This window comes from Ovis aries, chromosome 3, assembly GCF_016772045.2.
Source record: "Ovis aries strain OAR_USU_Benz2616 breed Rambouillet chromosome 3, ARS-UI_Ramb_v3.0, whole genome shotgun sequence".
Lineage (NCBI taxonomy): Eukaryota > Metazoa > Chordata > Mammalia > Artiodactyla > Bovidae > Ovis > Ovis aries.
Genome location: NC_056056.1, coordinates 196,878,697 through 196,890,925, shown reverse-complemented (window position 1 = coordinate 196,890,925; position 12,229 = coordinate 196,878,697). Strand labels below are relative to the sequence as shown.

The 12,229-nt window shown below is 39.4% G+C and overlaps 2 protein-coding genes across 2 annotated transcripts in view; one reads left to right on the top strand and one right to left on the bottom strand.

Moving 5' to 3' along the window:
- The window catches only part of PLCZ1 (phospholipase C zeta 1), a 46,829-nt gene extending 39,857 nt beyond the window's left edge, over positions 1 to 6,972 (bottom strand). The window contains exon 1 of the mRNA XM_027965842.3: positions 6,844 to 6,972. Coding sequence (XP_027821643.1) covers positions 6,844 to 6,954 — 111 coding nt within the window. The 5' untranslated portion in view covers positions 6,955 to 6,972. The remainder of the gene's footprint in view (positions 1 to 6,843) is intronic.
- A 479-nt stretch (positions 6,973 to 7,451) lies between these two features.
- On the top strand, positions 7,452 to 9,807 carry CAPZA3 (capping actin protein of muscle Z-line subunit alpha 3). Its single transcript, XM_004006807.6, has one exon. It carries the CDS (start codon positions 8,908 to 8,910, stop codon positions 9,805 to 9,807), a length of 900 nt encoding a protein of 299 aa, XP_004006856.1. The 5' UTR covers positions 7,452 to 8,907.
- The last annotated feature ends 2,422 nt before the right edge of the window (positions 9,808 to 12,229 follow it).

Here is a 12,229-nt window from a genome sequence, read left to right as displayed (position 1 = left end):
GAGAGCTGTGGTAGACCAGGACTTGAACTAACTCCAAGGAAGGAAGGAAAAAACAATACACTATTGCCTGTCCTCAAAGTGAGAAATGGAATATTTCCTGCCATTTCAATAAACAAAGGATATCATCAGTGATTAGAGCCCTCCAATGTGAGCTGGCAGGGGGCTTCCCTGATAGCTCAGTCGGTAAAGAATCACCTGTAATGCAGGAGACCCCGGTTCAATTCCTGGGTCAGGAAGATCCGCTGGAGAAGGGATAGGCTACCCACTCCAGTATTCGTGGGCGTCCCTTGTGGCTCAGCTGGTAAAGAATCTGCCTGCAATGCGGGAAATCTGGGTTTGATCCCTGGGTTGAGAAGATCCCCTGGAGAAGGGAAAGGCTACCGACTCCAGTATTCTGTCCGGGAGAATCCCATGGACTATAGAGAAATTCTCCCAGGATTACTTTAGATGCTACCTCCCAGGGTCAAAATCCTAAAAATCCCCATCAAGAGAGTTAAACAGAACATAACTCTCAACTTTTAGGTTGCATGTATTGATTCAGTTGACAAGAGTGTATGTGCAGAAATAAATTAATGTCAAATACAAGTCTGATCTCTCTAACTCTCTTAAATTTCTCAGTGTTTCTCCTCTGTTTTCAAGACAAAATCCAAACTATTGGCATCCAAGACCCTCAAAGACATGGTTTCTGTGCCCCACCCCGCCACCACCTCTTCTTCCATGCACTTCATACTGTTCTGTGCTCTGAATCAATTACAATATAAATACCAAACCACCCTTGCTATTGTAAAGGCTGTTTCTTCTGTCTGGAATATTGTTTTCTTTTTTATTTAAGTTGGTTGGGAAGAGCTCCTGGAGTAGGAAATGGCAACCCACTTCAGTATTCTTGCCTGGAAAATTCCATGGACAGAGGAGCCTAACGGACTGCAGTCCATGGGGTCACAAAGAGTCAGACATGACCAAGTGACTGAGCATGAGCATGAATTTCTATTAATCTTCAAAAAAATGTCCTTCTCCTCAAGTCTTCCCTATGTCCCTCTGTGTCTCCTCCCCAGGTCATGTTAGACAGCCCTACCTAGGATTCCTAAAGATTCTATGCCTGCTTCTCTACTGGGGTTTATTATACCAGAATGAAACCTTTACACATCCCTTCTAGAATTGTCTCAGATGCAAAGCCTGTCATTTGTTCCCATATCCTTAGTACATATAGGGCTTCCCTGTTGGCTCAGGTGGTAAGTAATTTCCCTGTAATGTGGGAGACCTGGATTCAGTCCCAGGGTCGGGAAGATCCCCTGAAGGAAGAAATGGCAACCTACGCCGGTATTCTTGCCTGGAGAGTTCCACGGACAGAGGAGCTTGGCGGGCTAGAGTCCATGGGATCACAAAGAGTCAAACATGACTGACTAACACTTAGTACGTATAAGAGTGTCTGACTGAGGACTTCAGAACTTGATGATTCTGATGAAATATGTTCATTTAATTGGAAAAGGGGACTAAATATCTCCCTAAAACTAGGGAGAGCAGGAAAAGATGCCTTTTAAAACATATTACAGAAAATACACAAAATCTCAGGGCCCACTGCAGGGAATATTACAGCTTTTCAAAATGTTACATATTAATCACTTATGAAGTGACCTAGCAGCAGTAGCAGCAATCACTTATAGTTTACAAAATAAAAAAAAAGAGTAATGAAATCATCATTCTCCAGTTTACAAAAAAATAAAAGTTCATTAAGTGGTTATTTTTTGCAAGGCATTACAAAAAGAACTTTCCCAAACAATTTGTGTATAATTTTAAAATATATCTTTTGGGGACTTCCATGGCAGTCCAGTGGCTAAGACACCATGCTTCGAATGCAGGGAGCCAGGGTTTGATCCCTAGCAAGAGAACTAAACCCACATGTCATGCAGTGCAGCCAATAATAATGAAATAAATAAAGAAAATAAAAATTTAAAGTTTGAATTTTTTTTAATTTAAGAAATAAAATGTATCTTTTACCTTAAGCCTATGACCCCCATGAAGGTAGATACTTTATTCTTTTTTTATTCCCAAAGCTTATTACTGGAAGATGGAAATGGGAACCCTCTCCAGTATTCTCGTCTGGGAAACTCCATGGACAGGGGAGCCTGGCAGGCTATGGTCCAAGGGGCCACATGGGGCTGCAAAGAGTCAGAGATAACTGAGCAACTGAGCACACTCTAAATTAGGAGCCTAGAGATCATATCCAGGAGGATAAAAGAACATATTAAAATAATTCTATTGTAACTCATTCTGATAGTACACTTTAGGAAACAGAATAAAAGACTTTCACGTTGTTACCATTTCCATTGCTCAGTTTGCTAGTAAAAAGATGAAATGTTACTTAATAAACAACATTATAAGAAAGCTGACCTATCTGATGAGAAAGCTGAGCTATCAAAGCCAGAACTTTTAACATAAAATGTAGCATTTTAAAATTCTTTTTGAAATTACCCTAAAAACAATGTATTCAAAATATAGTCTAGGAAATCTTATGACTTGCAATTTTCCCCTCAAACTCTGACATACTTTTCTTATGATCTTTGGGAGAAAAGTTATGACCAACCTAGCAGCTTATTAAAAAGCAGAGACATCACTTTGCCAACAAAGGTCCATCTAGTCAAGGCTATGGTTTTTCCAGTGGTGATGTATGGATGTGAAAGTTGGACTATAAAGAAAGCTGACCACCGAAGAATTGATGCTTTTGAACTGTGGTGTTGAAGAAGACTTGAGAGTCTCTTGAACTGCAAGGAGATCCAACCAGTCTGTCCTAAAGGAAATCAACCCTGAATATTCATTGGAAAGACTGATGCTGAAGCTGGAACTCCAATATTTTGGCCACCTGATGTGAAGAACCGACTCATCTGAAAAGACCCTGATGCTGGGAAAGATTGAAGGTGGGAGGAGAAGGGGACGACAGAGGATGAGATGGTTGGATTGCAGGTAAACTCCTGGAGTTGGTGATGGACAGGGAGGCCTGGCATGCCATGTCCATGGGGTCGCAAAGAGTTGGACACGACTGAGCGACTGAACTGAACTGACATACTAGTTTAAACTAGCAGGCAACTTGTTCTTTCCCCTTTTCTTATTCCCTGTTTCCTTCTGTCCCTAATGCATGCATGCATGCTGTGCATGCTAAGTCACTTCAGTCTTGTCCAACTCTTTGCGAGCCCATGCACTGTCTCCTGCCAGGCTCCTCTGTCCATGGGATTCTCCAAGCAAGAACACTGGAGTGGGATGCCATGCCCTCCTCCAGGGTCTCTTAGGTCTCCAGCACTGGCAGGCAGGTTCTTTACCACTAGCACCACCTGGGAAGCCCTAATGCAGATACAGTAATCAGAGGCACCTAAGACTCAGTCTTCCCTGAAGAAGGCCTTTGTGCACATCTTGGAGTCTAGCCTGAAGAAGGGAGCTTGGGCACACAAGCTGCTGTGCAGAGGACACACCCCTTGTCCAGAGGACACACTGGCTCCAATAGCCAGTGGGGCTTGTGTTTCTAGGTTTGGCTGAACCGCGGCAAATGTAGAGAAATACAAGCTCTTGAAATTGAAAAGGATACTATTCCATATTCAGCCAGCAATCAAGACCGTAATCTAAGACTAGCTATGTGAATTGAAATGACAGGAGATATTTCCTAAAATTAGTTTGTGCTGTGTTTTGCTGTGCTTAGTCTATCAGTTGTGCCAGACTCTTTGTGACCCCATGTGGATTCTCCAGGCAAGAATACTGGGGTGGGTTGCCATACCCTCCTCCAGGGGATCTTTCCTGCTACAAATTAAAAATAATGATTAAAAACAATTTTTTTAATTTAATAAAGGTATTTAAAAAAAACTTTGAGAACTACTGCTCAAGTCAAGACTCAGTAATTAATTTTGGAAAAAGATGTTTAGAATATTTTGCCAGGGTCATGAAGTTATATATGGTTCACTCAAGTTTTATAATAAAATTTCACCTTGTCAGAAAGTAAATTCATGTCAGAATTTATGTCAACTATTAAACACTTAGGAAATCAATAAATATAATGTAATTTTCTCTATTTTTTGGAACAGTCATGATGTAGCTTCAACTAAAATTTACTCGGTGCCTACTTGATGCCAAGCCTGATACTAGGTACATTCACAAATGATAACATTTAATATTTAGAACCATCCTGCAAAATAAATATATTAGTCTCCCCATTCTGCAGATTAAGACATTTGCTCAGAGATTTCTGACTTGTCAATCAAGTACTGCACAACTAGGTTCTAACAGACTGAAGAATTTCTACACCCAATAAGCTTGCTAATGACAACAGCTCTGAGACACTAAGCGACTTTGTGTTTGTGTGGACACCAAAAAAAAAAAAAAAAAAAAAAGATTCACTGTGATTCATTTTATTTGCTTTGGCTAATAGGTGTATTGTTGCTGAGTGGAGAGATCAGCAACATAAGTTAAAGCAAAAGAGTTGGATGTTTAAGCTTAATCTTGAGCTATCTAGAAAATTCAGTTAACCAATATAATTTCCCTAGGCATACTACTTAATTAATATTTTAATCCATATACAGCAATTTCACGTAAGGCAACAAAGTATTTTCTATTAGGAGAATTATTTAAATAGAAGATAATGGTTTACCATAATTATCACCCTTGTTTATACATAATTCATGCTTCTAAAGTATCTGAGGTCATTTTAAAGGGGTTTTTTAAGTATTCTAAGGAATCTCTGCTTCTCTAATTTTTATAATTAACATTGTTTTCATAGCCACTTTAAAAAGTTTTGCTAAACAAAATAGACCTTCAGCCTGGCTATGTCCAAATAATCATAAATTCCAATCAATGAGCTATTTATTGAATTGTTATACCTGTTAACATTCTACATAATGCTTTTTGATACAGCTTGCATTTTACTCAAGCGCATTTCAAAGACCTATCTCTATCTTGCAGCTAATTCAAAGCAACTTGAAAATCACTAAGATTTACAGTATTTCACATTAAATACAGATTTAACATATTACTCCCTCTGTATTGTGCTGAGTGTGAATTTTATTAAACCAGAAAGCACACAGCTATTTCTCCCTTTGGGCAATATCACTGGGGGAAAATTCTATGTGTAAAGACCTTTCACAGAAATTTGTGTTCTTCAGGTGTGGTATTAGAAATTAATCAAAATTCTTATCGCTTATGGCAGCACAAGCTACTTGGAGCCATAGAAGCAAGTCTATATTCTTTGTCTTTTATAGCGGTCTCCTGAGAAGTTCAGTTTTTCTTTTCTGAACCTTCTCTTTTGGTTAGTAAACCTGAGGACTAAATCTGACTGAGAGAAATGCTTGCTCCTGTCTTTCTGCTTATTTTCTGAGCAGAGTCACCAATCGCCTTTCTTCAGGACCAGCTCTTCAAGGATATTTACATGATGAAAAGATAGTACTCCATTCCAGAGGAAAAAGCAGGTTTGTTTACTGTCCGGGATAACGTTAATAACGACACCCTCTGGGGCAAAGATCAGACAGGCTTATTGACTGTAATAAAAGCTCTGGGTTTCTTAAGCTTTCTTCTGAGGTCCCTCTCAGGTAATACACCCACGGTATGTGCACATGTCACCAGGCCCTCCTCATATCACTTTGGGAACAGGGCTAAGAGAAATGGCAGCAAAATGGTGGTACCCTGGCAACTGGTATATTTGGGAGTACCAAGCCTTCTTTTTTCTGAACTGGAACGTGCCTCTGCAAGCATTCCTGGAACTCTACCAGGCTCACTGGTTAGCCCACATGTGAAGTAACAACAGGGGCTTCCCTGGTGGCTCAGACTGTAAACAATCTGCCTGCAATGCGGAAGACTTGGGTTTGATCTCTCAGTCAGGAAGATCCCCTGGAGAAGGACATGGCTACCCACTCCAGAATTCTTGCCTAGAGAATCCCACAGACAGAGGAGACTGGAGGATTACAGTCCACGGGGTTGCAAAGAGTTGGACAAGACTGAGCAACTAACACTTTCACTTTCAAAGTAACACAGGCTTCCCAGTTTAGGTTAGCTGGTAACAATTTCACCGTAGATTGTGTTATCTGGCTTCCCAGTTCCAAGAAACTGGAAAGTTCCAAAATTCCAAAATCATACTCAGGACATCTACCTTCCTAACTATCTGGGTTGGCTAGTCTAGTATTCTTGCCTGATTCACCAAGAAATTTGCCATCTTCCTAGTTAAAAAAAAAAAAAACTCAGCTCTAACACACAGCTTTTTCTTTTTTTCATGATCTTTCCATTCATCCTCTAGTGACAGAATTGAGCCAGGTTCCCTTCCTACTAATTCTTCTTAAAACAAAGGGAAGTGAAAAGTCACTCAGTTATGTCTGACTCTTTGCAACCCCATGGACTATATAGTGGAGTCTCCAGGCCAAAATACTAGAGTTGGTAGCCTTTCCCTTCTTCAGGGGAACTTACGGTATAATTCCTTGAAGATGAGTAAAATATGATTTTTCTCAAGATTGCCCATGCCTTCTATAAATCACTAACATCTAATTCAGTTACCATTTCATCATTTATATGATTTGAACTAATCAGATGACAAATCTTAATCTGTTGTGAACATCTATGCATTCTCAGCAGATTGTTCTAAGCAGATAACTTGGTATTATTTCAAATTTTATCAACAACTCTTGATAAAATTTCCTCTTACCTAAATGCTTTCCATTTTGATTATGAATATATCTAACATAATTAATTGCTTTAATTTCTAAGAGACTAATCTTTCACATGTATTTTCTGCAGAAAACATACAAGTAGCTATCCACATTTCCTTATATTGGATGAAGTCCTTCCTAGGGTGGGATATGCAGGGGACGGATATTATCTCACCTTAAAAATATATTTCACATGAATAGTATTGCACTGAATACCTAATTTTTCAAGTAGTTTCAGAGCTTTTTCTAGGGTAATTTTTCCACCTTTGAAGTCATCTCGAACCATCAACAAAAACCATGTAGGAGACACACCAAAAAAAGAAGTTAAGGAAATTCTCACAGAAAGTCATTAAGTACTTAAAATGACTAAGAATATTTTGTCTCTCTTCAATGTTTTTCTTTTCAGAAGATAGTCTATCTCATGCCTAAGTGAGAAAATAATTTTATGATAAATAATATTTAAAACAAAATTAAGTAGGTACTATTTAGTGCTAAAGGTATGAAAGGACTTAATAAAATAAGAATTATAGGAAGAGAATAAAAATTAACATTTGAGAAATATAGCTATTACTTGGGAAATACAATCTATTTTCTGAAGACATGAACACCAAGATCTTTCTATCACATGATCTCTCTCAAGATTAGTTTCCTCATCTGAAAAGTGGTCAAATTAATACTTTAGGAAGGTAGGGGCATTAAATGAGCTCATAATATATCATTCAACATAGTTTCTGTTACTGAGATTTCAATAAATAATAACCATGTCTGATATGATTATTACCATTATACTAGCCAAATGTCCAGCTACTCACATGCCTCCAAAAGCAACATTTTAAGGACCATCAGAAAGAGGGGGTTTTTTTGTTGTTGTTTTTTTTTTCTAATGCCATGGTGAGTGTCTAATTAGTATGAAGGAGAAAACAAAAATAATCAAGCTTGCTTCATCTACAGAGAAACAACAAAATTTAGGACACTTCAAATTGAAAAAAAATAAGATTGAGAAGGATTAATATGACAGTCTATAAAATCATGAAAAGTACCGGTAAAAATTGTTCAACAATACACTCAATTTCAAATTGTTAGAACTAATGGGAAGCCCTTCAATTTAATGGCTGTGACTTAATATGGCAAAGCTCATGTTACAAGAAAAAGATACAGGAAGCTAGGGAAATTAAAAAAAAAAAAAAACTCAGGATGCAAAAAGGAGGAAGCAGTTTACACTCAAATGGGAGAAACAAGCTCAGGAGTCTTCAAAGGGGGATAAGTCAAGAGAAAGGAAAGAGGAACAGAAAGGACTTCTGAGTGGATATTTGTTCTCCATATTTTCATGACCTGAAGTTTCGTTTCTCCTCACTTAGAAGCTTCTCCCCATTATGAGTTGTCACAGGTTCCAAATATAATTAACTCCGCCCATTGGCAAGAAAGGGATTCCTTGAAACTCATCCGCTGTTACCACTGCCCCTTTTCTAGAAAGAAAGCAGAAAACACAGTGGTTTGTTGCCTTTGTTCTTTGCAGTTAGCGCAACACTTAAATCCCCCAGAGACTGTATGGAGGTTTGTGGTCTCTGTACTTCACTGCCCTTAAAATTTTTCTGGCTTCTTGCTTATGTTCTGACCATTTCCAAACCCACAATGTTTATAAGAGAGGCAACCCTTGCCGTCTGGCATTTTCCCATGAACAGCCATCGTCTCTCATTTTATTTTTACTATTTTGTTTAAACCCCTCAAACCTTTCAGGATAACATGCTTCCACTGGGTTTGGACAGTTATTCTGACGGCCTGATTGCAAATCACTGCCATTGTGGTCCCCAAAGGGTCAAAGAGCTTCCAAATACTCCCTAGAAACTCTGGGTTGCTTATCATAGATCTACGACCACCTATGGAATAAACACACCACTTTATGAAGAAGGCTGTTCTGGAGGCTAAGTTCTTAAAAAATCTTCAAAATTCGTATCGCTGGTTGGCTGGGCACCACGCTGTCAGGTGACTGTCATGTTTTCCTTTGGGTCCAAACACCCATTGTGATCTCATCAAAAGTTCCATACTTCACAGAGCAAGCTCCTCTATGACTTCATCAGGAGACTCAGAGCTGGCCAGACAACCTGTTTTTGGCATGGTCAGACATGGTAATCTTAAGCTTGAATGTTTAACACCTGGATGGGAAAGGCGCCCCATGGAATGTTCTCTCATCCTCTGAACACTGTTCATTCCAGAAGCTCTGCTTCTGCCACAACCAAACATGTCACGTAGCACTCTGAGTAGGAAAGAGAAAGAAAAAGTAATTCGCAGACTACTGATACAGGCTCCTCCAGGGGAATTTGTAAATGCCTTTGATGATCTCTGTCTGCTTATCCGTGATGAAAAACTCATGCACCATCAAGGGGAGTGTGCGGGCCACCAACACTGCCAAAAATATTCTGTCCCACTCAGCATCGATGGGAATGCTGTCCTCCTGTCTCACCACAATGTTGTGGGCGACTACAGGTTTTTCGACTACCAGAGCAAACTTTCTTTCAAATTTGATCTGCTTCAAAACCAGTTAAAGGACATCCAGAGTCATGGAATCATTTGGAATGAGACGGAGTACCTGAGGGCTGTAGTTCTGTGCGCCTTGAAGCTCTATGTGAACGACCACTACCCAAAGGGAAACTGCAACGTGCTGAGAAAAACAGTGAAAAATAAGGAGTTCTTGATCGCCTGCATCGAAGACCACAGCTATGAAACAACAGACTACTGGAATGGGCTTTGGAAATCAAAATGGATTTTCCAAGTCAATCCATTTCTAACCCAGGTAACAGGGAGAATTTTTGTGCAAGCTCACTACTTCAGGTGTGTCAACCTACATGTCGAAATCTCGAAGGACCTGAAAGAAAGCTTGGAGGTAGTGAACCAAGCTCAGCTGGCCCTAAGTTTCGCAAGGCTTGTGGAAGAGCAAGAGAATAAATTTCAAGCTGCAGTGTTGGAAGAACTACAGGAGTTATCGAATGAAGCTCTGAGAAGAATTCTACGAAGAGATCTTCCAGTGACCCGTACTCATATTGACTGGCAGAGGATACTCTCTGACTTGAATCTGGTGATGTATCCTAAATTAGGGTATGTCATTTATTCAAGGAGTGTGCTATGCAACTGGATAATATAAAGGATTGCTCCTGGTAACTGTCTTGATCTGATTCAGTTGTGTTTCCGGGGATGGGGGGTGGGGGAGGCACTGAGGTTATTCTCCTAAAGTTGAGAAGCCACCAGATATGTCCATCACTTGGCAGATGTAAATTTGGGGGCGATTTTTGGTTTTACTTTTTTTAGCGGGGGCACATCACACAGTCTGTAGGAACTTGTTTCCCCAGCCTAGGACTGAACCCGAGCCTTCAGCAGTTGAAAGCAGAGTCCTGACCACTGGACTGCCAAGGAATTTCAGATGAAAGTTTAAATTAGGGACAAGTCTTCCAAATCATTTTATTCAAGGAATATTTACCAGTAACTCAAGGAAAGGGTGATGGTAATGTGTTTCATGGTAGTGACAATCATAAAGCCAGAAACATTTATTAGAAACTAAAATGACTTTGTAGAATGTGGCATCCCAGAAGTATTAATATATGTGGCCAGGGTTAAGGTTGTGTGTAGGCATGACTTTTGACTTTCTTTGTAACTGGAGAAGGCATGCAAACAAAAGTCATTCTGCAAATGATAATTCACCTAACTCAACTCACCAATAAGGGGGTAGATTTCAGTCAGTGACATTAGGGTTGGATGGTCCATGAAACCAACAAATATCCAAAATCTAGCTGATATGAAGGACTACTGGACCCGTGGCCACTCCCCCTCATACCCCAACCCCTCAAAAGAATCTGGAATTACTCTAATCTCCAGGCTTTTCTTCAAAGAATCAAGTAGAAAAGCTTGACTCCCAAGCTTATAGAGTCTAGCTCTTGTGAAGTCATTTATAAAAGAATTTCATGCTGAACCCTGTGCTAGGTGATTTACAACAAATTTTTTGTGATTAGGCTGCTACTAGTGGTAATCTCATTTTATATGAGAAGAATCTAAAAATTGAGTCACTTAATTCATCCAGGCATATGGTAAGTGATGCGTGTTACTGACCCCTAGTACTCTTAATAACCTCTAGGGCAGGGTCCCCAATCTCCAGGATCTAATGTCTGATGATCTGAGGTGCAGCTGATGTAATAATAATAGAAATAAAGTGCATAATAAATGTAATGTGCTCAAATTATCCTGAAACCTCCTCCTACCCCTGGTCTGTGGAAAAACTCTTCCATGAAACTGGTCCCTGGTGCCAAAAAGGTTGGACTCCACTGCTCTAAAGCATTGCAGCTCTCAGGGGAAGCCTGTTTCATTAAAAGTTGTGAACTCTACTCTGCAATGACTCAGGTAAGCATTCTACCCAAAGGATACCACTCCCAAGGGAACTAGAACTGATGGGTCGCTGTTTTCTAGCCAACCAGTCCCCTATCGCTTGTCCCAGCAATGTTACTGACCACTTTGTCTGTTCTTTAAGAATTCCAAATCTAAACCTCTCTACTAAGATTGCAGCTGAGCAGTAGCTGGGTCCCAGCCCCACACCCAACTTATGTGGTAAGCTTTATAGTTTGGACCCATGCAACTGAAAAAAAAAAGGTCAAATTCTATTTAATGAACATTGGAGCCAATGTTTAAGGTTCCTCTACAAAAATGTCTAAATTTCATACCTCTCTTAATTGGTGGTAGATCTTAGAGAATCTCAGGAGGGTGACCCAGGGTATATCTTTAAAACAACTTCTCCGTACCCATCCTCAGATTCTGACTTATTAGGTCAGCAAATCTACATCTTGAGCAATTATAGTGATGATTCTGATACAAGGGGCTATAGGATCACATTTTAAGATATTATTGCTCTACTCTTAAAGTAACACATCTCTACTTTCCATTTACTTAATTGAAATCATTTCCTATACAACTACTGTCCATTGAAGGCTACTTCTACTCCTTCACTGGATTCACAGGCCAAAGACATATGTCTGCCTTCATTTGCCATGTTAAAAATTTAAGGAAAAACACTAAAGAAAAGCAACAAAGAAAAGTGCTCTCATTGCACTAAAATATACCCATCTGACAAATTCTTTCACAAAAATCTGAATTGACATTATGGTTATATATGGAAACATTGATACTACAGATAGGTCCAGAGTAAGACTTACTGTTTCATGGGACAATCACAGAAGCATGTAATGCCTACTCTAACACAGGGGTTTTTATTTTTATTTTATGCATACAAATATCCCCTCCCTCTTGAGCCTCTCCCCATCCTCCATCCCCCATCCTCCACCCAGTCCATCACAGAGCACCAAGCTGAGCTCGCTGTGCTATAGAGCAGTTTCCCACTAGCTACCTATTAACACAGGGTATTTAAAATAATATTTATTGCTATTTCTGAATATAAAAGTCACATGTACAAATCATAAAAATGCATAAAGTGTAAAGCATATTGGCCTATTTCCTTGCATCCAATTTTATGGAATTGCTTTAAATATTAAGGATATACAGCATATAAAAATTTGTATCCTGTA

Excerpts from the sequence above, each read along its gene's own strand:
- CAPZA3 (XM_004006807.6), top strand. The coding sequence starts at position 8,908 with ATGTCACGTAGCACTCTGAGTAGGAAAGAGAAAGAAAAAGTAATTCGC.